General features: G+C 52.5%; 14 protein-coding genes across 14 annotated transcripts; 9 read left to right on the top strand and 5 right to left on the bottom strand.

Annotated features, from left to right (window-relative positions):
* Window positions 1-160: 160 nt before the first annotated feature.
* On the bottom strand, window positions 161-1,133 carry BKA58DRAFT_465710 (uncharacterized protein; the record flags this gene model as incomplete). Its single annotated transcript, XM_046174971.1, has 3 exons — window positions 161-684; window positions 737-1,043; window positions 1,094-1,133. 3 exons carry the CDS (start codon window positions 1,131-1,133, stop codon window positions 327-329), a joined length of 705 nt encoding a protein of 234 aa, XP_046028806.1. The 3' UTR covers window positions 161-326.
* Window positions 1,134-2,122: 989 nt separating this feature from the next.
* BKA58DRAFT_86404 (kynurenine 3-monooxygenase) lies at window positions 2,123-4,220 on the bottom strand. Its single transcript, XM_046176070.1, has 3 exons — window positions 3,828-4,220; window positions 3,556-3,770; window positions 2,123-3,506 (listed from the first exon to the last, which is right to left on the bottom strand). Exons 1-3 carry the CDS (start codon window positions 3,931-3,933, stop codon window positions 2,379-2,381), a joined length of 1,449 nt encoding a protein of 482 aa, XP_046028805.1. The 5' UTR covers window positions 3,934-4,220; the 3' UTR covers window positions 2,123-2,378.
* A 64-nt stretch (window positions 4,221-4,284) lies between these two features.
* Window positions 4,285-6,150, top strand: BKA58DRAFT_376283 (methionine aminopeptidase 1A). Its single transcript, XM_046169505.1, has 4 exons — window positions 4,285-4,570; window positions 4,626-5,027; window positions 5,077-5,623; window positions 5,677-6,150. The coding sequence occupies exons 1-4, from the start codon at window positions 4,436-4,438 to the stop codon at window positions 5,808-5,810; spliced, it is 1,218 nt and encodes a 405-aa protein (XP_046028804.1). The 5' UTR covers window positions 4,285-4,435; the 3' UTR covers window positions 5,811-6,150.
* A 236-nt stretch (window positions 6,151-6,386) lies between these two features.
* Window positions 6,387-7,208, top strand: BKA58DRAFT_86355 (ER-derived vesicles protein-like protein ERV14). Its single transcript, XM_046176068.1, has 4 exons — window positions 6,387-6,572; window positions 6,663-6,818; window positions 6,874-6,940; window positions 6,991-7,208. The coding sequence occupies exons 1-4, from the start codon at window positions 6,472-6,474 to the stop codon at window positions 7,081-7,083; spliced, it is 417 nt and encodes a 138-aa protein (XP_046028803.1). The 5' UTR covers window positions 6,387-6,471; the 3' UTR covers window positions 7,084-7,208.
* A 376-nt stretch (window positions 7,209-7,584) lies between these two features.
* Window positions 7,585-8,952, top strand: BKA58DRAFT_408659 (transcriptional repressor rco-1; the record flags this gene model as incomplete). Its single annotated transcript, XM_046172103.1, has 1 exon — window positions 7,585-8,952. The coding sequence occupies one exon, from the start codon at window positions 7,585-7,587 to the stop codon at window positions 8,950-8,952; it is 1,368 nt and encodes a 455-aa protein (XP_046028802.1).
* Window positions 8,953-10,063: 1,111 nt separating this feature from the next.
* On the top strand, window positions 10,064-11,130 carry BKA58DRAFT_86391 (uncharacterized protein). The gene is made up of 2 exons (XM_046176069.1): window positions 10,064-10,559; window positions 10,617-11,130. The coding sequence occupies exons 1-2, from the start codon at window positions 10,481-10,483 to the stop codon at window positions 10,769-10,771; spliced, it is 234 nt and encodes a 77-aa protein (XP_046028801.1). The 5' UTR covers window positions 10,064-10,480; the 3' UTR covers window positions 10,772-11,130.
* On the bottom strand, window positions 11,114-13,241 carry BKA58DRAFT_376276 (chromate ion transporter-like protein). The gene is made up of 3 exons (XM_046169504.1): window positions 12,776-13,241; window positions 11,801-12,603; window positions 11,114-11,746 (listed from the first exon to the last, which is right to left on the bottom strand). Exons 1-3 carry the CDS (start codon window positions 13,016-13,018, stop codon window positions 11,188-11,190), a joined length of 1,605 nt encoding a protein of 534 aa, XP_046028800.1. The 5' UTR covers window positions 13,019-13,241; the 3' UTR covers window positions 11,114-11,187.
* An 805-nt stretch (window positions 13,242-14,046) lies between these two features.
* BKA58DRAFT_86330 (uncharacterized protein) lies at window positions 14,047-14,692 on the bottom strand. The gene has a single exon (XM_046176067.1). The coding sequence runs from the start codon at window positions 14,490-14,492 to the stop codon at window positions 14,145-14,147; it is 348 nt and encodes a 115-aa protein (XP_046028799.1). The 5' UTR covers window positions 14,493-14,692; the 3' UTR covers window positions 14,047-14,144.
* Window positions 14,693-16,285: 1,593 nt separating this feature from the next.
* Window positions 16,286-17,342, bottom strand: BKA58DRAFT_398062 (class I glutamine amidotransferase-like protein; the record flags this gene model as incomplete). Its single annotated transcript, XM_046171466.1, has 4 exons — window positions 16,286-16,601; window positions 16,648-17,012; window positions 17,062-17,153; window positions 17,201-17,342. The coding sequence occupies 4 exons, from the start codon at window positions 17,340-17,342 to the stop codon at window positions 16,286-16,288; spliced, it is 915 nt and encodes a 304-aa protein (XP_046028798.1).
* Window positions 17,343-18,720: 1,378 nt separating this feature from the next.
* BKA58DRAFT_408656 (phosphatidylinositol-glycan biosynthesis class S protein) lies at window positions 18,721-20,478 on the top strand (the record flags this gene model as incomplete). Its single annotated transcript, XM_046172102.1, has 2 exons — window positions 18,721-18,984; window positions 19,042-20,478. The coding sequence occupies 2 exons, from the start codon at window positions 18,721-18,723 to the stop codon at window positions 20,476-20,478; spliced, it is 1,701 nt and encodes a 566-aa protein (XP_046028797.1).
* A 313-nt stretch (window positions 20,479-20,791) lies between these two features.
* On the top strand, window positions 20,792-22,693 carry BKA58DRAFT_86307 (beta-lactamase/transpeptidase-like protein). The gene is made up of 2 exons (XM_046176066.1): window positions 20,792-21,613; window positions 21,666-22,693. Exons 1-2 carry the CDS (start codon window positions 21,104-21,106, stop codon window positions 22,377-22,379), a joined length of 1,224 nt encoding a protein of 407 aa, XP_046028796.1. The 5' UTR covers window positions 20,792-21,103; the 3' UTR covers window positions 22,380-22,693.
* A 46-nt stretch (window positions 22,694-22,739) lies between these two features.
* BKA58DRAFT_398059 (uncharacterized protein) lies at window positions 22,740-23,213 on the top strand (the record flags this gene model as incomplete). The annotated part of the gene is made up of 1 exon (XM_046171464.1): window positions 22,740-23,213. One exon carries the CDS (start codon window positions 22,740-22,742, stop codon window positions 23,211-23,213), a length of 474 nt encoding a protein of 157 aa, XP_046028795.1.
* A 640-nt stretch (window positions 23,214-23,853) lies between these two features.
* BKA58DRAFT_398058 (uncharacterized protein) lies at window positions 23,854-24,935 on the top strand (the record flags this gene model as incomplete). Its single annotated transcript, XM_046171463.1, has 5 exons — window positions 23,854-24,045; window positions 24,097-24,287; window positions 24,331-24,480; window positions 24,692-24,763; window positions 24,917-24,935. The coding sequence occupies 5 exons, from the start codon at window positions 23,854-23,856 to the stop codon at window positions 24,933-24,935; spliced, it is 624 nt and encodes a 207-aa protein (XP_046028794.1).
* A 657-nt stretch (window positions 24,936-25,592) lies between these two features.
* On the top strand, window positions 25,593-26,528 carry BKA58DRAFT_398057 (uncharacterized protein; the record flags this gene model as incomplete). Its single annotated transcript, XM_046171462.1, has 3 exons — window positions 25,593-25,676; window positions 25,726-26,226; window positions 26,289-26,528. The coding sequence occupies 3 exons, from the start codon at window positions 25,593-25,595 to the stop codon at window positions 26,526-26,528; spliced, it is 825 nt and encodes a 274-aa protein (XP_046028793.1).
* Between the last annotated feature and the right edge of the window lie 144 nt (window positions 26,529-26,672).

The following is a 26,672-nucleotide window of genomic DNA, read 5'->3' as shown; positions in this document are numbered from 1 at the left end:
TTATCTCCAACCATGGTGGATACCGAAGTCCCAATCTTGTCTCTTCATTTACAAACTTGGGATTTACATCAAGTCACTGCCTCATTCAACGCTTCGCGTGCCTACCCTACACAGACCCTTACACCAAGCAAATCTTCTCGTGGATAGAAATACAATACCCCATGGCTTCAGCGTGCAAGAGCTCACAGGCATGTGCACATAGCAGCATTCATCATCTTCGGAGAAAGATACAACTCTAACTTTCTATAATGTATACTCCACGAAAGCCTCAACGATATCTACAAGCCCACTCTCAAGCCCACCGCGTTCTCTCTGCATTCACCCTTCTACATCATCTCCGTAGCATTCCCCGCGCCCCCCGTACTCGCAACCCCATTCCGAGCCAGCAGTGCGTCAAAGTTCTGATTCGCACCCGCACTGAAGTCGTGCGTGATGTAGTTGTACACATCATGCACAGGAATTGATGCGCTAGTCGAAGACGGGTTGGATACTTTGCTCTGCGAGCACGCGAAACCAAAGCGCTTGCTGCCGCTGGGATCAATGCGCACAGCGCCGGAGGAACCGGTGTAAGTTGTGCAACCAGTGCATTTTACGGTGAATTGCCAATGCGTGTTGTTGGACTTGTTGCCGGTTGTGAGGGGCGTGTAGGTTGCTGAGGTGTATTGTTGGGGTGTGGAGTGGCCGCTATAGGACTTGTTAGTATATTCGCGGATAGGTTTAGGGCTTAGTGACTTACGTGGCCCATCGTGAAGATACGGTCGGTTTCTGGCCGTTGGGATACGACACTGTAAGAGGGTTGCGGATCATGCTTCCGCCCCATGCGAGACCAACCCAACCGAGAGCGTTGGGCGCGACAACTTGCAGAACAATGTCGTAGGGTTGTCCCGCTGGCACGTTGGCGGGTTGCGCTATACGGTAGATAATGTTAGATGAGAGAGTTGCTGCCGCCTTGGTCTCAGAGAAAGTGAAACCAGTTTCCGAGTCTACGACGCTCACAGCGCGAGGCACTAGATGTTGTGCTTCTGATGTAGGCCACGCTTGAACTAGGAGGTGTCAGCTGAAAGCGCTGTTTGTGTTGTATTGCGCTACTCACCGAGGCCAGCTAGAGCCGCAAGATTGTAGGTAAAGCGCATCTTGATCAATTGTCGATCTGTGAAACTGCGCGTAGTCACCAGCAGCGTTGTCGCAGAGTATGCAAGCTTTGGAGGTAAAAAAAAAGAGTGAAAGATGTTTTGCGTGTCACAAGAAAGTTCCAGAGCAACAAGATACCTTAATAAAACCTATCCAGACTCGCCAAGGTGCCACGCAGAAATCCCATCCACTCCGAACGCACAGCGTAAAGTACACAGCGGCGATATACAAACACGCGTGCAAGATAGACTAGAATAGCACCCAGCTTATCCAGGTTGAGACCTTCCTGCCACGCGTGACTGACTTCATCGCAACCCGGGTGTAAGGTTCCAAGGCTTCTGGAATATGGGCCAACGTCCACAGGAATGCTCTTGATTACTACTCCAAGCCAGCATCGAACTTTCTTTGGTGGTTGTGACCATGCGAATGCGGAATATACGCTGTTTCTGGAAGGTCGCAAGTGGAGGAAGGAGGCGGTTGTGTTGGCTGTGAGAGGTTCGTGTATTTACCCGCATAGTGTGTATAGTGAAGATAGATGGGTTTGTGTATCAATCAAGTGGAGATGTGTTGCCACTTCCCGGGAAGCATGAATACGATTGTGAAGAGGCCTATGTTCCGGGCTGAGCAGAAATCGAGAATGTAAGGAAACGCGACGATGGATTGCACCGAGAAGACTGGAAGACAGAAGCACTGCTCATGGAAATGGGTAGGCGAGATTATTGGAATATTGAGTCATGCCGACAGGATGTACCCCAGATGTAACACTTCGAAGACGGATGCAACTGCAAGCGAGCGCCACTGTATGCATCTCACTCCGAATCGCTTCCCCACATCTCGCTTGTGGGGCAGGACATCCCCGCGGAGTTCACGTGGCTAGTCGCGTGTGGCGCGGCCAAGCCCGTCATACCATGAGACCTTCATAAATCGCGAGGGGTTGTCGAGATTGGTACCCGCTTTGTTGATACAAAGATGTAACTAGAGCGGTGTCTGCCGATCCATCAAAGCTCTGCCTGGACATCTTTCCACCCTGGTGTTGAAGCCGCTGGCATCGAAGTCTAGAAGGTAGAGTAAAATTTTGGAAAAGTTGAGGAGGTTATGCGGAAAATGTTGGCATTTATTACTTGCGCGAAATCGCTTTCTGTGCACTTATGATGATTGTTAGTTTAGATGAAGATGTACAGTATAGTAGGAACATATGATATTACAACTCTGGCACAAGTCTCAGTTCATGATGGTATCAGTACTGCTCAACCTTCTGTGAGCTTCTGCAACTTCTGCGCAACGACGCAGATCGACCTCATGATGCCCATTTTCGCGTGTTGTGCGCCACCAGATCGCGCGAACCAGAAAGCGGTACCAGCAACAGAAGCCAACACCAGACCAGCAACGCCATTGAGGATCTTGGCCTGCCTCTGTGCTGCTTGCCGAACCTCGGAGTATCGCATGTTGCTGAATGTGACCCGTGAATACTGCGTGGCCCAGCCAATGCTCGGAACGTAGATATAGAGTTGCTCCTCCACCCATTTTCGCAGTAGATATAGCGGCTTCTTGACGTCGCTTGCCATCTCGCGATAATTACCGTCGGCAAGATCGTTGATGGTATGTGCGTCAGGAGTGCGCTCCTTGGTATATTCATCTAGCGCCTTTGATCGGTCGTCGGGATACCTGTCGATGAAGTCGAAAAGAACGCGAACGTCTTCCAGTCCAGCGTTCATTCCTTGGCCGTAGAACGGTACCATAGCATGGGCCGCATCCCCTAAGATAACACCAGAATCTCCGTAGTGATACGGAGTACATTTGATCGAGATCAAAGGTAGGTGCTGGTTAGATGTGTACTGCTTGCGAAGATCGTCTTCGGTGATGAGATCAGGAACCACACCTGGGAACCTCTCATTGAAGTACTCGACTACTTTTCCAGACGCGTCCAATTGCTCAAAGCCTTCCCTGGTCAAGAAAAGCGTTGATGTGAACGTCTTGTCTAGGTTTGGGAGAGCGATGAACATAGATTCGTCCTGGGGCCAGATGTGTAGGTAGTTTGGAGGTATTCTGAATTCGCCGTCCGGTGTGGCTGGAACGTTGAACTGGCACCAGAGTTTGTCGATGTACTCTTGCTGAAACGACATGGGGACAAACTTCATCAAGTGATATCGCACCGCTGAGTGTGCACCGTCCGCACCGATCATGAGATCGAAATTGATTTCGAATTCGTCGCCCTGCTCTTCAGGAGACTTGGTACGATGCTCGAACCATGCGGTCTTCTTCCGGAAGTCTGCGCCGACCAATTTGTGATTGAACATGAGCTTGACGTTAGGCATGGCCTCGAGATGGTCAAGCAAGGTCTTATTGAGACCTGTTCGGTCCATAGCTAACAAATTCTACTCTAATTAGCGTGGGATCAACGACAAGCGGCCATGCTGTACTTACTCTCCCTCTCGCATCATAGATCTGTGGCTGTCGAACATACTCTCCATTCTTTCTTATATGGATCATGCGACCATGCATGGGGAATGTCTCTGCCAGGACTGCATCTGCAAGGTCGGATAGTCCGGTCTTGCGAAGGGAGTGGATACCTCGCTCCGATAGAGCAAGGTTGATAGACTTGGAGAAGTTTAATGGTGTGGTGTTGGGGTCTCGAAGATCTGGCTAGCGTTAGGGCACTCGCTAGCACCTAGATGGTTTACAGATCATTATCTCACCTGCTCTTAGCTCGTAGACATCTACTTCAAACCCACGTACGGCTGCATAAAGCGCAGCCAAAGAGCCTACTGGCCCGGCTCCGACCACAACAACTCTCTGCGTCATGGTGATAGGGAGGTAATGTGAAAAAAGATGGAGTAAAAAGATGGTTGGTTCACTGGTCTGTGCTCAGAAGCGGCGTGGTGTGAGTTGAAGAGTAAGAGGGGAAAGAGAGAAAGAAGGGTAGAAATACATGGTCTGTAAGGAAGGGAAATGCGAGACACGGGTGAAAATTATCAAACCATTACCAGGAATCCAAAGAGTCAGATATGATGGCAAAGTAGGGCAGATGATGCACGTCAAGACTGGAACGGGTAAGCGCGACCTCTGGTTCAAGTTCGCTACTTAGTAATCGGTGATCGGCGGCCGGCGGCCTGGACCCCTGCAACGAATTCCGGCTTGACGATGCAGTGGTGCGAATGAAAGTAGGAATCCACCACTTCCTCCGTGCGCAAACCGTTGCCTCGCACACTTAGGTTCCTTGCGCGCTGTACGTTAGAGTGCACGTGAAAACCAGGCCACCTCCGCCTTGACCACGCCCTATACACGCCCTATACCACCGCACGCGATGGCCACAGACGCCCCGCGCAAGTGCGCAGGCAAGGACTGCGAGAACGATGCGAGCTCGCTTCAATGTCCGAACTGCCAGAAGCTCGGAAAAGAGAACTACTTCTGCTCGCAGGATTGTTTCAAGCGCAACTGGGTACATAGTGAGACTGCTCTTAAACTACAGACAAAACAATCTAACGGCCCTCTAGGCTGAGCACAAGAAGGAGCACAAGTCACAAAGTAGTATTCTCCAAAGTATCTTTACGCCGAAAGTAGTTTCTCACCCGGATCCAGCCACCGGCCACTACAACCCGTTCCCCACCTACTCGTACACCGGAGCCCTCAGACCCGTATACCCGCTCTCGCCGCGACGCGAAGTCCCGAAGCACATAAAACACCCAGACTATGCGAAGGATGGCATACCGCGCTCGGAGCAGGTGTTTGTCAACAGGAATAAGATCACAATTTTGAACAAGGAGGAGCAAGATGCCATGCGCAAGGTGTGTCGGTATGGGCGCGAGATTCTGGATATTGCAGGAAGAGCCGCAGTGCCTGGTGTCACCACTGACTACATCGACGAGCTGGTTCATAAGGCTACTGTTGAGCGTGATGTAAGAGCGGCAATGATAGGGAATCAGAAAGTCTTGTTAACAGCAATAGTCTTACCCATCACCCCTCAACTACTGCCATTTCCCCAAATCCGTATGCACGTCGCTAAACGAGGTCATCTGCCACGGTATCCCTGACCAGCGAGTACTCAAGGACGGCGACATTTTGAACATTGATATTTCCGTCTACCACGGCGGTTTCCACGCGGATCTGAACGAGACGTTTTACGTCGGCGACAAGGCTTTGGCGAACCCCGATGCTGTACGCGTCACGGAGACAGCGCGAGAGTGCTTACAAAAGGCCATTGAGATCGTCAAGCCAGGCACATTGTTCCGTGAATACGGAAACGTCATCGAGAAGCACGCAAAGAGCAAGAACTGCAGCGTCATCAGGACATACTGCGGGCACGGCGTCAACCAGCTGTTCCATTGCGCACCCAACGTTCCTCACTATGCGAAGAACAAGGCAGTTGGATCGGCAAAGCCCGGCATGTGCTTCACCATTGAGCCTATGATTAGTGTTGGTTCGCATAGGGATAAGACATGGCCAGATGAATGGACGAGTGTCACACAGGATGGCTCTCTGACGGCGCAGTTTGGTAAGCCCTACAGATATGCGTCAATGTGACTGCTCATGACTGACTTGCTGCAGAACACACCCTACTCGTGACAGAGGATGGTGTGGAGGTTTTGACTGCAAGACTGCCAGATTCGCCGGGTGGTCCGGTACAGATGCCGGGGGCTACAAACGGTGAGGCTAATGGCGAAGCGAAGGCAGCTGCTTGAGGACGATTGGATACTTGGGGATAACGTACCTGTTTGATACTTTCTTAGACTACGCATGGCGTGGTTCAAGAGCACGAGGCTTTTGACATTGTTCTGGGTTCCATGGCATGCTCGTGATGGCGGTCTGTAGTGATGTTCGTGTTGTTGGCAGTCATGGCTCTGCACAACTCGTTTCGTTGAAACGAAACAATGCGTCCGTCTGTGAGATCACTAACCTTCGGTCAAGCTTCGGTCGGACGGTGTTGGCCCGCTCAACGCACACCTGCAAGCGAAGCGAATGACGCTAGTGGTGCCTGCCCGCCGTCCAGGGAAGCAACTCGTGTCTCCGCCTCAACGTCATCCAAACATCTCTGCCCAACGCCCGCCAGAATTTGAGCGACCTTGTCAATCGACGTTATTACTCAGGATTCCACCATCGCATCACCGTCGTGTAACTCCACCGCCCACCCACGTCATCACAACCTCTAGCCAGGCCCCGCGCACGAGCTAGCTTCCCGCGTTCTAGCTCGGCAGCCTGCAAACACACGATCGCATCCGAGTGCTGAACCTCTGTCGACCACCTGTCCATTCGTATCCAGGTGTCTACTGGCGACATCGCTAGTCTATTTTAAACCCTCTCTCTACGCCAAAGCCGTGCTACGCAGCACACGATACTCCCACAATGACTGGTGAAGCATGGTTGTACCTGTTGGCGGTGCTGATAAATGCCGTCAACCTGTTCCTACAAGTCTTCTTTACTATCATGTACAGCGATCTGGAATGGTGAGTGAGCCCCAGGCATACAATGCCATGGCGTAGCAATCCACGCGATACGGCCCGTACCTTGATCGGCACATGCTAATTTTGCGCCAGTGACTACATCAATCCCATCGATCTCTGCAACCGCCTGAACACCTACATCATCCCCGAGGCCGCCGTTCACGCTTTCCTGACCTTCCTGTTCCTCATCAACGGATACTGGATTGCGTTGATCCTGAATCTGCCTCTGTTGGCATGGAACGGAAAGAAGTATGTAGCATGGTCGGACGATACTAAGAAACAAGGGCAATGCTGACAGTCACAGGATCTTCGAGAACCAGCATCTGTTGGACGCAACGGAGATCTTCAGGAAGCTTAATGTGCACAAGAAGGTATGATGAGAGTACACCGAGTATATGGCGATAGGCTAACGGCCACACAGGAGTCTTTCATCAAGCTGGGCTTCCATCTGCTCATGTTCTTCTTCTACCTCTACAGCATGATTGTCGCCCTCATCCGCGACGAGTCTCACTAGGTGGGGATCTCGGTAGCCTTGTTGGTAGTTGTGTTCGTGGCTTTGCTACTCACAGCGAACTACGGCTAGCGACTCCAGAGACGATTAAAGAACGATGGATAGATACAGTTGATATCCGGCTCGGGGAAACGAGCCACGCGTGCGCATATTGCTACCGGGAGGACATGTTGCTTGGTCTAGGATAATGCGGGATACCTGGAGCGACAGGTCTGGAGATGGGAACTGCATACAGGAAGAATTGAACGAGTTATGGGGTATGATAGCGTTATGTTAGTCTCCTGTAAATGGACCATAGTTTTCACATGTAACTACGCAATGCATGGGCGGGCGTGGTCCGTGCGCAGTCACCCACATTTTCTGGTGAGCTGGGAAGCTTCCATCTACAACTTCGCATCCGACACGCCGCGTCATTCTCTCCCAACCTTGCCGACCCTGCTTTTGGAATCGTCGCCAGTTTCCACACATTACGCGACCCTTCAACCAATACCACCAGCAGCCAGAATGCCCGCCGGAGGCTCGGGCAGGGTGCCGACGGGGTTCGCTGCCGAGACGTACATCAGCGACCATACGTTTCGCCAGGGTCAGCGCGCCATCGAGAGCGGCGCGGGGTCGAAGAAAAGAAAGCGAGAAGGCAAGGGCGATTCTAGCGTCGTGACTGGCGCTGGCGCATACAAGGGACCATGGGCGAAGTATGAGGAAGAAAGGCCAGACGCTGCCTCGGATGACGAGTTCGGGTCGGACGTCGAGGTGGAAATAGTTTACGAGGAAGACGAGATCGTCGACAACGCTGCGCCCGCGCAAAAGAAGCTCGCCGGCACAGACTACCGCGATACCGAAGCCGAGGGCGAGACGAGCGAGTTCGTTGGCAGCCAGCAGTACGACTACCAGGGACGGACGTATATGCATGTGCCCACCGATCTCGATATCAAACTCACCGGCGATTACGAGCCTAAGAACTTCATACCGAAGAAACTGATCCACACCTACAAATACCACACCAAGTCGATTACCCAGGTCCGCTTCATGCCTGACAGCGGGCATCTCCTACTTTCTGCCTCTGCCGATTCCAAGATTGCGCTATGGGACGTCTACCATCAACGCGAGCTCCTGCGAACATACTCTGGGCATACAAAGTCGGTTGTCGACATTGACTTCAACCCCAGCGGCACACAATTCATATCGGCTAGTTACGATCGGTTCATGAAGCTATGGGATACGGAGACAGGAAAATGCCTGAACAAGTTCACAACTGGAAAGACACCACATGTGGTGCGCATCAACCCCAGTACACCACACGAGTTCTTGGCCGGTATGAGCGACAAGAAGATCCTGCAATACGACGCAAGAAGCGGAGAGATGGTACAGGAATACGACCATCACCTGGGACCCGTCAACACGATCACCTTCTGCGACGAGAACCGCCGCTTCATTACCACGTCAGACGACAAATCCTTGCGCGCCTGGGAATACGGCATTCCCGTACCTATCAAGTTCATCGCCGAACCCTACATGTTCTCCATGGTTCGCTCCTCGCCCCACCCCTCAGGCAAATACGTTGCCTTCCAATCGTCCGACAACCAGATTACCGTCTACAGCTCCACCGACCGCTTCCGACAGAACCGAAAGAAGAGCTACAGAGGGCATAATGTGGCTGGATATGCACCAGACGTGGCGATCAGTCCCGACGGGCAGTTCATCAGCTCGGGTGACAGTGGAGGTTTCTTGTGCTTCTGGGACTGGAAGACGTGCAAGATGTACCATAAGATTCCGGCGAGCGATGCGCCTGTGTTGTCAGTACAGTGGCATCCTAGGGAGTCGAGCAAGGTGGTTGCTGGTGATTTGAACGGTGCTTTGAGATTGTATGATTAGGCGTGGAGGTTGAGGGAGCGGATATAGCGATACCCAATGCATTCGATACCAATTGATGATGATTTTGACTCATTGGCTGCTTGTGTATGCCGGGCTCGATAAGCAGTCCAAGTCACACGTCGAGAGTGCTATGCCTCCGATGGTTCACCGACTCTGCGTTGGCAGACTGAACATTGACAATGTCCTTCGACCCACCTTACTGTGCATGCGCCGCGTAGTTGGCGAGAAGTTCGGTCCTGACTTCTTCAGCAGTTCACCGGCTATGCGCTGGCAAACACCTGGACCATATGCGCACTTGCGCAATTCAGAGCCGTACAGTCGCCACGCAATTGTCCGCTTTGAGTCAGTGCTGGATGAACACCCACGTGAAAGGCCTTCAGCCTTGCAACAGCCTTACTCGGATCGATGGCCTCCGCCGCGCATCCACCCCGCCATGCACCAGGACCCTCTCACTGCGCCTCCTCCTCTATCCCACAACACCGCCTTTTGCCTTGACATCTCTGCCCTTTTTCTCATGAAACGCCCACATTTTCCATTATCGGACGCCGCCGATGAGCTCTTCAACGTTGCATCGCGGTGAGTGCTTTGCAATGCTGCCTGCAATGGCTCCAGGCACCTACATTGCCCTCAGCCCCCACACCCCATCTTCTTTCGGTCAACCGGTGACTTTCTCGTTCACCAGTCTTCTCCGCTTTGTCATTATCCATTTCAGGCATCGCTGTCGCCTGGGGTATCAGGCACGTCACTGGATAACGCGTCTCTGACAGATTTCCTGCTGCCTTCTCATAGGTTCGTCCCGCTTGATGTGCCTTGCAGGAGAAGATGGCTGCAACGCGTACGCTCTTTGCGCCATGCGAGTCACCACCTCGACCCCTTCTAGCCGTGACCCGACCTTAGTCCAAGCCGATTGAACTGGTTCCTTTGGTAAATCCGCACTCGCCGATGATGACTCTTCCTCTTGGCAGATCGAAAGGTGAACGGAAAGTGCAGCCTAATCGCTGATTCGCTCCACACGCGTGTCCTGCCTAAGGATCTGTCCCGAGGTGAACATAGCCACGCGTGTGAATCATCGCAATCGCGCAGTCATTCACCTGGTCCACGCGCCTAGCCCAGCTATTCAGGCAACGGCGTTACATTGAGCGTTAGGAGAACTCCGATGGCGAAAAAGAACAGTCAACGGGTGCGAGTGGTGAGTGTTGTAGATTGGCGGCCTCAGGACCTGTCTGCCTGGAATAAATAGTCGTAGGTTGAGGTGGGTGATTGCTTTCTTTCTTCTCTTCATCAGTCAATCGATCAATCATCTACAATCATATCAAACGTCTTTCGAGAAGAGTCATAATTGTCCTCGTGTTAGTCCTCAGTCAACAGTCTACCTTGGATTACAATCACGAAACGCCCTTGTCGTCTCGTATACACCCGATACAACTCTATTACCGTCTATCACACAACACACGCCGATCACTCATCTGATCCTCTCGAATCACGACTGGCTACTCAACGCCTCCAACACCCTCAACACCAATCAACCATGTCGTCAAGCTCATCTTACGGCTCCTACGGCCAGAACAAGGGTGCCTACGCATCTCGTCCCTCGACATCTTCCACATGTATGTTGTCAACTCCTATCAGATCACCCCAAAGACATGACTCTAACATATTTGCAGCCTACTCTGCCGCCTCATCCAGCCTATACACAAACTCCGGTAGCTCGTCACGGAGCAAAACATACAAGAACCCACCAATCATTCACAACGGCGGTGGAAAGATCAACGACCCGAACACGTCCACGTCCGCGCCGAATGGGACATACTACAACTAGGCGAGACAGTGGTCGTCTGATAGGGTGACTCATGCCTTGATGGAGATCACGATGTCTCTTTGCGCTACTACTGTTTTCCTTCGGAGTTTTTACGGCATACCATGGCGTTTCGACTGGCATTTATTGACTACTAGATGGTCAAGGCTTTGGTACTAAGGGCGTATAACACTGGCTTGCTTGCTGATACTTCTTTTCGCCCGGATATTGGGGCCGGCATTTCCTAGATTTTCGTACTTGATGGTGGGTCGAGGTCCTTTTATCGGGTTGTATCTCCCCTAATCATTCCCTTTGGTATGATTCTTATCTAGCATTTGTACAATAGATAGTCCAAACAACAAAAACACACACACATTCTATCTTAACCTCCCTACTGTAATCATATGGCGATCGGCGTGAAGTTTCAATGAGCAGGTCTCCTACTGGCCAACAGCCCCATACCAGCCCAGCCCCAAAACGGCGCCTATAATAATCGCCACGGCGGGCGGCACACCAAACCAAGCAGTCTCCGCATATGCCAAAGCGGCAACAACAACCCACCACGGCTCATCCGCCAGACTCCTCCCATCACTGCTCTCCGGAGTCAAATAACCAATCTCCCAAAGCCTATACACAGCTGTGAACACTAGTCCCACGGCAGTCGCATTAATGCCTCTTAGCAGACTAGCCACCCAAGCCTTGGTGCGCATACCCTGCCAGATAGACTGCACACCGACTGCGAGCACAATACCAGGGAAGAAGATGCCAATGAACCCCAGGAGAGCTCCCACGATGGTAGGCATATACGTAGGAGCCGAGGCGATAGCCAAGGCACCGAGGTATACGGCGAAGTTAAAGTTGGGGCCAGGGAAGGCTTGGATGATGGCGAGACCGAGGAGAAAGTCTCGGGGGGATACCCAGCCAGGATCTACGACGTAGGAGCGGAGGAGGGGAATCACTACGGGGCCGCCGCCGAAGATTATGGTACCGGCTAGATACCTGTGCGGTGTGAGATTGGAAGGGGAGGACCGGGTAGGTAGACGGGGGACTCACATATTAGAGAAAACATCGAAGGGCCGGGTGCTAGAGACGGTGCCACGGATAACCATGACGACGATGAAGGAGACGAGGAACCCCATGATGAGCGACACGCCAACCTTCACAGAGATATTGTGCGTCCTCACATCAGCCACAGGCTCATTCGTCGCAGTCACATCATCAACAATCGAATGTTCTCCAGCGTGACTCTGGCCCGCCTCTTCCCGCTCAGGCACAATACGATCAGTCGAGCTGCCCGTTCCCACCCTCCTCTTCACAGCTTCCGGCCGCTGAAGCTCAACAGGTATGGTCTGCGTGGTAGCCTGAACGTCTTCCGCATCACCCTGTTCGTTCCTCGCTCTCTTCCTCTTAGCCTGATACGCGGCTCTCATCTTACCTACGCGCCGACCCAGCCAAATGTCCCACACCACCGTCGTCAAACCACCAATAACAATCAACACAGGGAAAAACCAAATTGCATTATAACACAACCCCGCACACGCACCGAAAATGACCAAGATACGTGTTACCCGGTCTTTGATAGCTTTCTCGGCTAGCTGAACAGCAGCTAGTGCGACGATGCCGACGGTACTGGCGTTGAGACCGGAGAGCAGGGCGTACACGATGGGAGGCAGGCGTTCGGGCATCTTTTGCACGCCGAGCGAAAGGCCGTACATGCCGATTGCGCCGGGGAGACTCCAGAGGAGGAAGGCGAAGATGGCGGATACGATACCCGCGTGGAGGAGGGCGATGCAGAAGCACATCTTGGTAGAGGCGGGGCCGGGGAGCGCTTGACAGATTGCGAACAATTCTTGATACTGAGGTTTGGGGTGTTAGCTGTGTTGGTTCCTGTGGTCGATTTGGTTATGAGTGGTATATCTCTTCATCTTCTCATCCGGTCTCAAGGAGAATTCCTAGCTCTTTCTTGCGACACAACTCCATAGTACCAAAGCCCTAGTACCTCCAAATAACCATCTTCAAATTACTTACAGTCTGTTCATCCAACCACTTGCTCCCACCTTGGAACCCTACTCCCTCGACAAACCTCCGATGCAGAATCTGGAAATGCACCGGTGGTCCTCCAAAGGCAGTGAAGCCCAGATCCCACATGCGAGTAAACACTTCGACGAGACGCCATTGAATCTTCTCGGTATTGGCTTGTAGATGGGCTGGTGGAGGTGCGGCGCGATGACTGCGCCGCCGGAGCGAACTTATGAGCGATTGGAGTGGCATTGGTAGTAATGGTCAGTTCATGCGTGTGATCGTGATGTGGGCAGTTGTGTTGAGGAAGAGACGCTTATATCCTCCAGAGAAATTGATGCTGGGCGCGCATCATGCACAGACAGACGCACAGAAGCCAAGACACTCCATTCGCGAAGAAGACGTGATGGATACACATTGTCCAATCATCATGCGCATGTGTTGCGACATTTGTGGCTTGCCTAGGTTCGTCGTGGCCAAGACATGGCGGTTGCGTTGGGGAAGACGCGTGCAGAGGAAGGAAAGTTTAGGCGGGTTTGTCACTCCATGGCTATGATTGGCCACTGCTTGGATGGCTAGCGTAGAAATGAACTTCCTAATCGGGCAGGTTCTGGGATCTGTTGATCACGGCATAGGTGAAGATACCACGGAGGCCTCGAGCGGCGTCGGAGCCCAGGTGATGTTGAAGTGTATATACTTCGCATGGCGCATGAAGTTCACTGATGGCTTCTCCTTTTCACTCCCAACAATTGAAAGTAGCTCAAGTAGTCCTGGTTGGTGTGGTCATCCTGGCCGCAATCTAGTCCAGCGCAACAACCCGACGGCTTCGTCTTCACACCCCTTGCCCTGTGCTGAGTAGCTTACAGAATGATAGTACGGCACTTATGCAAACTCTCTTGATCTGTACAGTTTCGATTGTAGTATGTATCTAACGATTGGCATGCTATCACAGCGATACTTCAAAGAGACAAGAAAATACCTAGGTAAAGTATATAGCGATTGGACAGTCCACCGGACCAAACACACCTCAGCTTTCAATCCACCATGATGGTAATTCGTCTTCGGGTCTAGCACTGAACGCTCCAGTTGTTCCACTCGAAGTCAGGCTGGATGTCGCGATCCTGGTCCGTAGCAGTGTACGACATGGTAACCTCACCATCCTCACACTCATCAGCATCCGCATGGAAAAAGATCTCGCAGCTACCCATTTCAGAGATGCGGAAACAGCCGTGCGGTTCCGCCGTATCCTCACACTCTACATCGTCGTCCCCCTCGTTGAAGTCAGTGGAAGTGATGCAGTCTTCTTCGAAGACCTCGAACTTCCAGGCTTTGATGAGTGCCGGAGCGAGGAGTATCAGAGCGGTGGCGAGGGTGAACTTCATGTTTGCTGTTCTTGGGTAGGCAATTCGTTCTGGGTATCTTCTGTGTTGGTTGATTGGGCGGCTTCACGTAGCTCTTTTGCGTATCGAGGGTGGTAGATGACTTTGATGTGCTCGTTCTCCCACTCGACGACTGATGTACCCTTGGTAGATAGGTGGTACTTGACAAGCGAGCGTCGTAGTTGTGGCTCTTCTATCTTTTCGGGGATAACAAAGTACAAGTCTTGCTTCTTGTGTGGGTTGTAAAGAAGGTATTTGATGGGATGGGGAGACTCGTCCTTCAGGTCGTAGACGTATTGTCGTCGGAGAGTGTCAATCCAATTGCCGTTTAGATTGCGTGTTGTCATTCTGAGAGGTAAGAATAGGATGTCGAGGGGTATTTATGGGTTTTCCGTTGGCTATCTTTTCCAACCTCTGTTGATCACTATCCTCGTCGTTGTCGTCTATAGGCGTCCTGTATGTTTCGTATGTTTCGTATGATAGGTCCGGTCGTTCAGCAGCCGCAGTGTGCTCCGCGGCGTAGTCGTAATCTTTCTGCTCGTCCTGCCTGGGTGGCCCTCACCGTGTCTCCTGGTAAGCGGTAGTATCTTGTCGCTCCTACTGGCTCGAGCTGGTATGTCAATGCGTTGTTTGGTCAGTCATTCCAGATGAGAGGCATGGATAGTTCAAAGAAGGCACGATATCCTTACAGGGCGATTTCTTATGTAAGACTCCGACTCAACAAGCAGACGATCATAGCAGAAAACTGATGAAAGACCGAGACGACCTGGGTAATAAAGACTTTGCTTCTAAGAAAGGTCCATCTTCATGCACCAGTCTTGACATCACATGTTCCGCGATTGGTTCGGGACGAAGCGCTTCGGCTGCTGCTTACCTCATGTGGGGGCGGGAAATCCGTCACTTCACCCAACGGGGAACGAGACCTGATGGTAGCATTACACATTTGGCGACGCTTGTAGCTAAGCAATTGTTCGTGCTGCGCCTGTCTGCTGAATTATCGTAGGATCACGCCCAGAACCAGCTTGGCAACAGGCAAGCAATGGAGATGATAGGCCCAGGACCATATAAGCGCGCCAGAAGACCTCATGCAAACCGAGACACAGGCCTAGTATAGCCAGAAGCTCGCTCTGAAGAGAACGTGTATAATGCTAAGCCAATACAAGCGTCGGAGCCTTCATGTGGGCAAGCGATGAATGATGGTGGCTCAGCCGAAAGTGGTCCAGCGTTCCAAGACTCAGTCAGACGGGGCACAGTGAGCTTGGAGACGACATCTAAGCAGTGCCCGCAGGGTTTGGAAGAGAGCAACATCGAAGGGGAAGTCTTTCCGTTGCCAGCATAACGTTGAAGGATCCGCAGGAATAGTGTGGACAGCGTGATAGGCATATTTCAGGGATTGGCCTAACATCGAGCTGGCCCTGCGCTATGTCAAAGTCGATGAGATGGAGAGTAGAGTTTGCTGCGTTTGAACGCTTCCAGACGCCAAGTTCAACATGTTACGCCCGTGGATAAACTCCGTCGATTACTGTGACGAGACTGCATATCGACGTTCAATGGCTCGCATGCTTCCACATGAGACGGCTATTACTGCATATGCGTCAGTAGTCTAACAAGTCTTACACTTGAACATGATTCTGTTTCTTGTGGAGTATGCACTTGATGCACGGAAGTGGTGGACACTCAAATCAGCAGTGCGGATGGAATTTCCTGTGCTGCGACAGCTGTGGAAAGCTGGCCGAGATGGACCGGTCCTGCCGCGCAATCGTCCATTCGAGATGACAGCCGCGTCATGACGAAGATCGTGAATAAGCCAATGCAGATAAGACTGACGACTGCGCAAGTTGCGATGCAAGTCCCGTAGGAATCGGTGAGGTAAAGAACGGAAGAACGGTTGCCCGCCTGTTGTGGAGCTTGTGGAGACGCCTGAGCTTCGCATCGGCACGGCAACATCTCACAACGACACCTCACACCCCCGAAAAGCTCTTGTAGAATTTCTTGATTCTTTACATACTCTCGAATGAATCCTCACATGATTCGTCGTGGTAAATCTCTATGATTCCCGACATGTTCCAGATGACCTTGTCAGATCTCCGTTCAACCCTTCCCTCGTAAACGCCTCCGCTTGTCGCGCGGGAGCCGTAGCTCAAACATCGATCGCATCGACCGTAACGCCCTTGACCCAAGAATACTGCATAGCACGAGCGACCTCCAGAGCCGAGTCGTGAGACGCCAAAGAACCCACCAAGTACAGACTGGCATCGAGCCCAGCAGTCACACCGCCAGTGGTGATGACGCGCATACCGCCCAGGGGCATGGAAGCACGTCGAGCGATGGATTCGCGGCGGCGAGAGTCGCGCCAAGCATTGCTGCCCTTACGAGCGATCGACTTCCTACGAGCATGGCCCATGTTGGTGCCCTCGGGAGCGCTCGGCGGCTCACGCGACTTCTTGATGATGTATCTGCAATGGTGAGCGATGCATGCCAGTCAACTCAAAGCCTACTTACGGGTTGTCGTCGGGGTTCTCGCCTAGGTCGAAGCGGGCGTTGTTGACAACGTACCGCTCCTCCATGACGTCTGTACGCTCCGACATGTCGCGTCTAGCCGCATCTTGACAGATGGTCTCGAGACGGACGTAGTAGTCTGGATGGGTTGTAGCGGCAAGACCCTCGAGCATACCCTGCTGAGCGAGGAGCAGGGCACCGACGTCGATGGCGAGGATGGTGCGTTCTTTGCTGGGACTCTTCTCCTGGAGCTCGACGTACTTGGTGAGGAGGCCGAGAGGCTCGGACTTGTTCTTGAGGACCTCAAAGACACCCTCACCACCGGGGACAATGACGACGTCAAAGTCCTCGAGTTCGTCGTTGGCGTCCTGAGATGGATGTCAGCGCAGGTTCTTTGCTGCTCACTGGTATGCTTACATCGTAGTCCATGTCCGCTTTGATGGTGAGACCCTGGACGGACGTCATGGCAGCCGCAGTGCCGACAAATTGGCAGTTGAAGGCCTTGCTAGCTGTGGAGTGTCAACAACCAGTTAATTGACCGAGCTTCTTGACTTACACTTGTCCTTGGAGTCCTGGAGAGAGCGACTGAGGACCTCAAGCGGACCTGCCACGTCGAGCGTGTTGTAGCCCGGGAACAGGGCAAACAGCACCTTGACCTGCTCGACAGGGCCATCGGTGCTGTCAGCGATTGCACTCATTGTGAATGTTTTGAAGTAGGATGTGAATTGAAATGGATTGAGTAGATTGTTGAAGTGAGCATGAAGTTGTTGGAGGAGAGAGTAGTAGGAAGGAGCGAAGCTGTCTCAGCTGAGAGGGGTAGCTACTATAGTCTCGTGCCCAAGCACCGCGTCACGTCTGTAGCTCTCCTTCCCCAGATATGCAACCCCGCTTAGCACGGACCGTTTGTCGCTGCAAGTAGTCTAGTCGGCGGGGCAGGAACGTCGATCGGAGCTCCCCGCGTGCTGACCCTTGCTGGGCTGCCTCGATCGCATGCGTCCCTGAAACAGCCATGATGAGCCATCAAAGGACGATGAATAGTGTGAAGTTACTTGGAACTTGGGTGACTCAAGATTGATCTAGGAATCCAAGGCGAGGGCCAGAGAGTCGCTCCATTGGACTTCACCCAGACTAGCCTGCACGGACCAGGCGTTCATGAACAGAGCATCGAGAAAGCACGACCTGGGCCCGCGTTGCTGTCGCTAGACATTGAAATGAGAACAGTAGATAGACCCATGCCATTTCCTACGCAAGTTGTCTGGCCATGGGTTTATGTTAGGAGGCTGCACGCCAGAAAGTATATGCGATAAGCTGAAACTCAATTGCTCGTTGCAGCTCGGCCCGCTTCACTACCAAGGTACTGCTTTCTTTTCCAGTGGCCAGATCGACGAAGCTTCTCAGCTGACAGACAACGCGCTTTCTAAGCCTGATCAGCCTTGCTTGCACGCATCTTCTCGCATCCGACCCGAGCCAAGAAGCCGACCCTCAATAGGGTACCTAGGCAACGGCCAAAGGTCATAACAGTACCCAATCCTCGCCGTGCCACGACGCGAATTGCAACCGATTCTGTAATCTGAAAGAGTCTCAGGCCCATCATATGAGGGCAACATCCATGAGCAAGGTGGCAGCCTGTGTGCACCTCCAAACCTTTAGATCATCGGTAGCCTGTAGTAGGCCGCCCATCAATCAGAATACAGCATTGATTAATTCTTGCACTTCATTCAAGGAAGAAACCAAAAACCCTAGCGCCTACGTTGAATTTCAGCCACCTAACTTGCAAGTTCTCGTCTTAGTGTATGCTGCAGACCTGTTCAGGTTTTTCGTTGTATATCGTGCTTGCGTTGTGCTGATATTAGACGGGAATTTTTGAAGCCAAGGCGGACAAGGAACGCCAGTTAGTAGATGGAAGCGTCGTTGACTGCTGCCGTGTCAAGCTAAGGATAATAGTGCAATTGTGTAGCTGTGAAGTAGCGGAGATGTCTCGTGAGAACGTGGATGGTGGACCCGTGAACGCACGGACGCACCGTGTGTTAGCGCGACATTGCCCCAAGTGACAGCATGGAACAAGTCAACCGCAACATGGCGGCACCAAATCATTCGGACGCGTCGCTGGCGGCCGAGTTGGAGCCAACGTCCGCTCAGTCGCCTTCGATACCTACCGCTGCAGCATTGACTAAGCAGCCTCCTCCCGAGACGAAAGAGAGCTTATGGCTGCGACGCCTGTCCATCCTCTCCTTTTGGGTGGTCGTGGTGTTTCTGGGCCTACCAATATGGCTTAAGACAACCGCCATCTACAGGGCAGAGCTGCCGCTGCAGGAAATGACGGACTGGGCCGAGGGCAAGGTAGAATCTCCCAAAATATTGCATCCTGTCCACAATACGCTGACACCACCATGGCAGGTCTGTAAGCCAGTCTTCCCTCTGCGCATAGCTGTAGAGGCCCCGATCCCTTCCAACGATGCGCAACATCTCCTCCGTACTACGCAGCATGCCCTCGACGATATCAATGATTTTTCTGCCCACCACCTCCGACTGATGCTCGCCGACTCTCCCTTGCAGCAAAACGCCTCGCAGCAAGTCATTGTGGATGGAACCAGCATCCAGAGCGACGACAGGGACGTGGCTCTAGTCATCCGATTGATACCTGTCGAGACGGGCGCGACGCCACGGTCGCAGCTGCAGCCATATTCGCCAACGCTAGACGTATACTACTCGCCAAACCAGATCCCATCCCAGTCTTCGACTGGCTCCAGCCTCGCTACATTCCTCGCTCAGGAATTACACAATATATTCGGGGAAGAGCAGGCGCAATTGGCGCACGTGTTGTCGGCTACTTCTGGTGCACATGCCGCCAAAGTCAAGGCGCTTTCCCCAGAAACGTCCGCAGAGCTTCAACGCCAGTCCACACGCGCCCTGAAGTATGCTCCAACATACCACCTGACGTTCTCCTTGTTCAGTCCCTCATACGCTCCTTCCCAGTGGGACATCGACACTGCACTCCAGACGTATATGAGCTCCCTCCTTGACGCCTTCTCCGCCATCAGCAACTTCACCGTCGATACGCAAGTACAGCTCTACGCGACATTCGCTCCGTCCGTCCGCCAGCCGGAATACGACGAAACTGCAAAGGCATGGACTCTTCGCAAGGAAGATCTTAGTGGGTTCGTGAACGCGGCTGAGTGGCCCCTCAGTCCCAGCATTGGCGAGGGCCCAACAGTCAACTTCATTTTGTATGTACCGGATCACACGCAGTCACCGCTTCTGGTCAAAGAGAACGCAGGTAACAGCTGGTTGATTCCGCAATGGGGTGGCGTGCACATTCTGAACCTGGAAGGCGAGGCAAACACGCCGCCTGCTTTGTCTGCTGAAATGCTCGCCCCAGCGATGCATACGTTCTCGAATCAGCTCATCTCGTTGTTCGGTCTGCCACAGAGCCCGGCTTCGTTGCCACTTCGTATCTCAACCCTTGAACGTGTCCGAGTTGCATCTCTTATCTTCTCGGCGTCTTCCACATTGGGAGCCTTGGCTCAAGTGTACCAGAAGCTTCCTTCTATCCCAGTACCCGATAATGTGGCCCAGTCTACGCAGGAGACGATTGCACATTTACAGCAAGCCTGCGACTACCTTCGAGATGGCCGGTTTCCAAGCGCTCTGGAACACGCCCGAGCTGCAGAGGTGGAGGCTGAAAAGGCTTTCTTCGAACGCTCCATGGTTGGACAGGTCTACTTCCCTGACGAGCACAAGGTTGCTGTGTACCTACCCCTACTAGGACCCGTTGCCGTGCCTCTTGTCATGGCTGCTTTGAAAGAGCTGAAAGCGGTACTAAAGCGAGGCTGAAGGCTGCATCGCTTAGTTTAGTCCCAGTACGCCTTGTGGATTCCACAAATATTTGTACCCAGATCCCACTGGGTCGTCTCAATCGCTGATGATTGATGCATAATTTGAAATATGTTCCGCGGGAACTGCAGTATTACACAGAGAGAGCCATGCAGTCGCTTCATGAGTCCTGTTTTGTGGTAGAACAATAGGCTTACGCGCACGGCACACTATACTAGTCCGTCAGGTGTGCACTACTGTACGAACCTGGGAATCGTCCAACTAATGCCCCGCTGCGGGGTAGCATAGTGCGGAGCGAGGAACCTCTATCATCACTGCTCATGCGACTCATAGGTCCAATATCAACAAGTCAGCGTCTTAAATGTTCGCCCTGGTCGGTTATCTTGTGTCCGATACCTGTCATTGGTCTTCCGCGTTCGCTTGGCCTAGAAACTTGCTCGGGCGTTGGCTTACTTCTACCATAAATAGTGCATATAGTTCCACTACTGATCTCTGGATTCAGCGTAGCATGTGTGATGCTGGGGGCGGGATATTGATACCCTCGGTACATAGCACAGCTTCTATAAGATACCTCTGTTTCACGATCAACCTGCTCTGAGCACCCTCAGAAGAATTCCCTCTCATTATGCCTCTTTCAACCAAAGCTGTCGAAGATATCAAGAGCACACTAGATGCTTTCGTTGGAGATGGCTCGCCGGGTCTCGCCTTCCACGCTATCGACAAATCGGGCAAAACACTTGTCGAGCATGCTTCAGGTACACTGGGTATAGACTCTAAGGAGCCTATGAACACTCAGACCACCACCTTTTGGATTGCTTCTTGCACAAAACTGGTTACTGCAATTGCTGTGCTGCAGCTTGTTGAGCAGGGCAAGATACCTTTGGACGATGCTGAATTCATCAAGAAAACCGTGCCGGAGCTATCAGAGAAAAAGGTCTATGCAGATGGCGTCAATGGTGTTGAGCAGGAGAAGGGCATCACGGTACGAATGCTATTGAGCCATACCGCAGGATTTGGATACCGGTTCGCGGATCCGAGACTCGTAGCGGATGGCATCGAAGGAAGCAGTGGAGACAAACGCGACATCCTCGATGCGAAGCTCGTAAACCAGCCGGGCAGTATGTGGGAATATGGAGTGAGTTGCATCTACATTGTTCTTTCCGTCCCAGAAATTGATAGAACCGCAGCTCAACATGGACTGGGCCGGTATCGTTCTCGAACGCGTCACGGGGCAAACACTAGGGGAATACTTCCAAGAGCATGTCTTCACGCCCGTAGGCATCGCCGCAGAAGGCGCAACCATGTTCCCCTCCAAGGAAGCGCAAAAGAACCTAGCACACATGCACCAACGCGAGACCGATGGCACCCTCCAAGAGCGCGAACATCTCTACAACGGCCCTCTGTCTTGCCCCAAAGAAAACCAAAAAGACTTCCTCCAATCCGGCGGCGCAGGACTCTGGTCAAGACCTAGCGAATACGTCAAGATCCTCGCTGCTCTATTGAACGACGGAACCAGTCCACAGACTCAAAACCGCATCCTCAAGAAGGAGACTGTCGATCTCATGTGGGAGAACCAAATCCCCTCCCAACCCGACTTTGCACGTGCCAACGTCCCACCCCCGAACCCTTTGCTCGTCAACCAAGCAGCGGATATGTATCCTCAGCCTGGAAACCCTCCTCAGGGATGGGGCTTTGGTGGTTTCATTACCATCGAGCCTGGTCAGTCTGGTCGTGGGGCTAACACGCTGTGGTGGATGGGCTTGTGCAACTGCTTCTGGTGGGTGGACAGGGAGAAGGGAGTTGCGGGTATGATTGCTTCGCAGGTGCTTCCCAACGGCGATCCCAAGGTCATTCCGGCTTGGTTTATGGCTGAGAAGGGTGTTTATGATGGGTTGGAGTGAGGTTGATGGATGTGATATGTAACGTGCTTTTGATTGGCCGTGTCGCGTATCAACGCGTGCAAACAGAGGCCGTTGGTTTGAAAGCAGGTGATTGAAAGCAACCGCACTAGAAAAGACCTCAAAATGCCTCCATGTGCAGCAGCAATCCAATGTCTGAGCACGCGTTTGCCTGTCAAATGGATATGTGAAGATACAAAGCAGACGTCCTCCAAGACGCAATCAAGAAGCAATATCCACCTCTACTACAAGACGCTACTTAACCTCACTTCGACGAATCTGACTATCTACTCGTCACCTCACTCCTCAATCTACATTTTGCAATTCAGCGAGTCTCAGCCACTACATTCGCGCAGCATCACGATGATCCTCTCCCGCCTCCTATCCATCACCCTCCGCTTCGCGCAATCCGTCTGTGCAGCCGTAGTCCTAGTCCTGGCATCCACCCTCCTCCACCAAATCCGCCACAAAGACGACAGCGACTGCCATGGCCGCCTCATCTACAGCGTCATGATAGCCGGCATATCGGTCGTCGCATCCCTCCTCTGGCTCCTACCAACTACCTCTCATATCGTCAATCTAGTTGGTGACGTGCTCTTCTGCGGCGCGTGGTTCGCTGTCTTCGGCTTGCTACAGGATTACTACGCGAACGGCATGGGCTGTGGTAGTATCTGGGCGTGGGATGGGATGACGGTTATGAATGGGATGTGCAGTAGGTGGAATGCAGCTCAGGCGTTTTCGTTTCTGAGCGCGGTGTTTTGGTGCGTGAGTTTTGGGTTGGGGGTCGTGGTTTGGAAGAGGGGTGGTGGGAAGCGGGGAGGTGCAGGTGGAGTGTAGTGGTGTGCATGGCGGTTTTGTGACGAAGTATTTAGCAGTCGCTACCTCTTGCGAGACCTGCATCTGCAGCGGATATCTTGGATGTTTGATCGTTGCATCTTTCGTGCGGCTAGAAGTTTTGAGGAAGCCATGGACGGGACCTCGGGACGCGCTGTCACCTTAGACTACATAGGCCTCGTGTAGAAAACACTATTAACTCCTACAAGAATTACGCCCGGTAAGTCCCAACATAAGAACTCTTGTCGCCGTGCAAGCCTGAGCTACAGATCCACGCTACATGCATATCTCGCCGTTTTGCGTCTGATTCGCTGCCGGTCATCAGGCGTCCAAGGGGTCCGTAGATCCTGCGAGATTTTCCACTCGTCTAGGCTGCCAGCGTCCGCGTCTGGCAAGCTCTTACTCTTTTCCTTGGGAAGCGAGATTTTGCACGACGTTTGACCCAGAGCTAGATCATCAGGCCCCATGGAAGCCTGGAATGTTGTCTCTGGCTAATGCACTGCACAGGCAGCATGCTGTCTACGTCTGGCGCCATCAAGCCTAGGTACATGGCGCGCTATGTATAAAGATATTCCGTTGTCTGCTCTTCTTACTCACATCTTCGCGGCCGATATTGCACTTCACATCTCGGAATACCTGCACCATGCTCTCTCCTCTCACCCTCGGTCTCGTCTTGCTACCACTGCTTAGCGCAGCGTATCCCGAGGAGCCTCCGACGACTGCGGCTCCAGACACCGTCGCAGACTGCACATGGTGGCAAGTCGCCGCTGAGACCGACACATGCGCCAGTATAAGTGAATACTGGGGCCTCACAGATGCGCAGTTCACGACATACGTACGACGCGAACACCACAACAATCTACGCACATACTAACGCCTGAAACAGAACCCAAGTCTGGCTGATGGCTGCAAAATCACTCCGGGTAACTCTTACTGCGTCGAAAGTAACTTCGGCTTGCCTCCGCCGTCATCTACCACCAGCACTCTTGTAACCGTAACAAGCGCCAGTCAGACACCTATGCCTACTCCCACGACGCTTTTGGGGATCTGCGAAGAAGAAGCTGGTTCTTACGCGAGGTATTGCCCACGCTGTCTTTACCGCTGCGAAAAAGAGACACAGTACATCTCAGAGTGCTTCTACAGTACTTTCTTCAGTATCAACGGCGTTCAGAGTCAATGCTGGCAGCATGGCGGCAATGACTGTGCGAACCAGGCGGCCGCTGCTGTTTGTCCAGACCAATAGGCTATGTCGCGGCAACGCAGCTTTTAAGTAAGGTGGAGCAGATCTCCGAAAGACATGGTACTGGGTACATGGTTAAAGATATCGGAGGAGAGAGCTGATGAACGCCAAGCATGGCATATCTACTCCACGTGTTCCACGATCTCGGTCAGATCTATCGGAGATTTGGAGGGATAATCTGATGGATTTCCTTCGTCATCTTGATGCGCCGTTGCACAGGCGGTAGGCTACGCACACGCAGATACCAGTACAGCGTACGAGTTTCAGCAGACAATATAGATGAAATCCTCGATTTAGCGGCGGTGGAGAACGGGTGAGTTATACGAACCTTGGAAGTCCTTTGCGGTAATGAGTGACCATGATGGCGATGTCATAGCCGTCAAAATTAACAACTTGCCCACCTCTTCGCATTCGCGATCGCAATCTAAGCCTCTCGGACAATGCTACATCTGATACCGTCAATCAGCGTTGAGGACATCCGCTAACATGCACTAGTACCGTGACGCAATGGCAAAACACCAGCGCGCCAAGCTGTATATGTTCGTTCACGTATCCTCTACATCACCTCGCCTAAACACAATGCTTGTACGTTTTCATCAGCCGAGATGCAAATAAAGATACGCGACGTACTTCCCCGCAATCACCATACTATGGCTCGATGCACGATCTCGCGTTCGACTCCCGAGGATCTCATCCGGCACGTAACTAGCGAGCTTAACCACCGGCCAAGACAAGGTCGACCCACGACATATTAAGCTGAAGCACCCATTCCCGGCTAGCGCATGATCGCATACTAGAAGAAGCATGTGTGACCTCTTCACCCCGGATTCATCTATAGCAAATCGCCGAACTAGAGCCTCATCCCGGCGAAAAAGGACCGATAGAATATATCAAGCCCACATCTATTGGTGGCTGGCGCGATGATTTTAACCCTTCGCAATCAAAATGGTTGCAGATGAGAGTGTGCGGTGAGCAGCCAAGAAGTGATGGAGGACGAATGCAAGGGCTTTTTAGTGTGATAGGGACGTTCTAGCACCATAGGGACGTTTCTTGATATATAAGAGGTCTTGGACTTGACTCAGTTGCCTGCATCGCTATCAGCTCATTCTGCGTCTTCCTCGATCCTATCGCATACATCCAGCATGAAGTACTCATTCACTCTCGCCGTTGCAGCTTTGTGCGTTGAAAGCAGTGTCGCAACACCGCTCAACCTAGAAGCCAGACAAGTAAGCAACATTACTCCCTATCCCAAAGACTCTATTGACATCTTCTCAGCAAGGCAGTGGCGCAGGCCCCTACGCTCCGGGCACTTACAAGACCGAAAGCTCTCTCCAAGGCCACACAATCTACTACCCAACCAAGAGCACCGGGTCCGAGAAGCTTCCTGTGCTCGTCTGGGGCAACGGCGCGTGCAGCACTGACGGCCGCTCCAACTCAGCTCTCTTGCAAAACATTGCCAGCTACGGCTTCCTGGCCATCGCCGAGGGCGGTCCCAATGGCGGCGGCACTTCCAATGCTCAAACCATGAGACAGGCCATTGACTGGGTCACCCAGAACGCCGGCAAAGGAAACTATGCCAACGTCGATGCGAGCAAGATCATGGCCGCAGGCTTCTCATGCGGTGGCGTCGAAGCCATCGACAACATCTGGGATAGCCGCGTCGACACCATCGGAATCATCAGCTCAGGCCTGCTAACAAACTACACTGCGGCGAGTAACTGGAGGAAGCCAGTGCTTTTCGTAATGGGTGGTTCAGGCGACATCGCTTACGGGAACGTAAGTTCTCCTTACCTACTCCATTCTGTCGTGTGTGCAAGATGAACTAACAAGGATTCTAGGGTGAGCGTGACTACAAGAACATTCCTGCTGGTGTTCCAACCTGGAAGGGTAACATCCCCGTCGGCCACGGCGGTACACTCGGCGATGCTAACGGCGGCCGTTTTGGCAAGGCGATCCTTAACTGGATGCTGTGGACGATGAAGGGAAACACGCAGGCGGCGTCGTACTTCACCAGTGGCTACCAGGCTGATGGATATCAAGTCGAGTCTAAGAGCTTGAGCTCGTTGAAGCCGTTCTGAGTGCTAGAACGCTTGAAGTGGAACGCGAAGACGTAGTCGTAAAGGATGGTACGAAAGAGACCGTATAGGATGCCAATCATCCTTACTCGAACTTATTAGACCTGAGCAAAAAACCCAGTGGCATCAACATGTGTATTCCATGAT

The sequence above is a fragment of the Alternaria rosae genome (assembly GCF_020736505.1).
Source record: "Alternaria rosae strain MPI-PUGE-AT-0040 chromosome Unknown BKA58scaffold_2, whole genome shotgun sequence".
Lineage (NCBI taxonomy): Eukaryota > Fungi > Ascomycota > Dothideomycetes > Pleosporales > Pleosporaceae > Alternaria > Alternaria rosae.
Note: the sequence above shows the minus strand (reverse complement) of the source record. Positions and strands in the feature narration are given on the sequence as shown.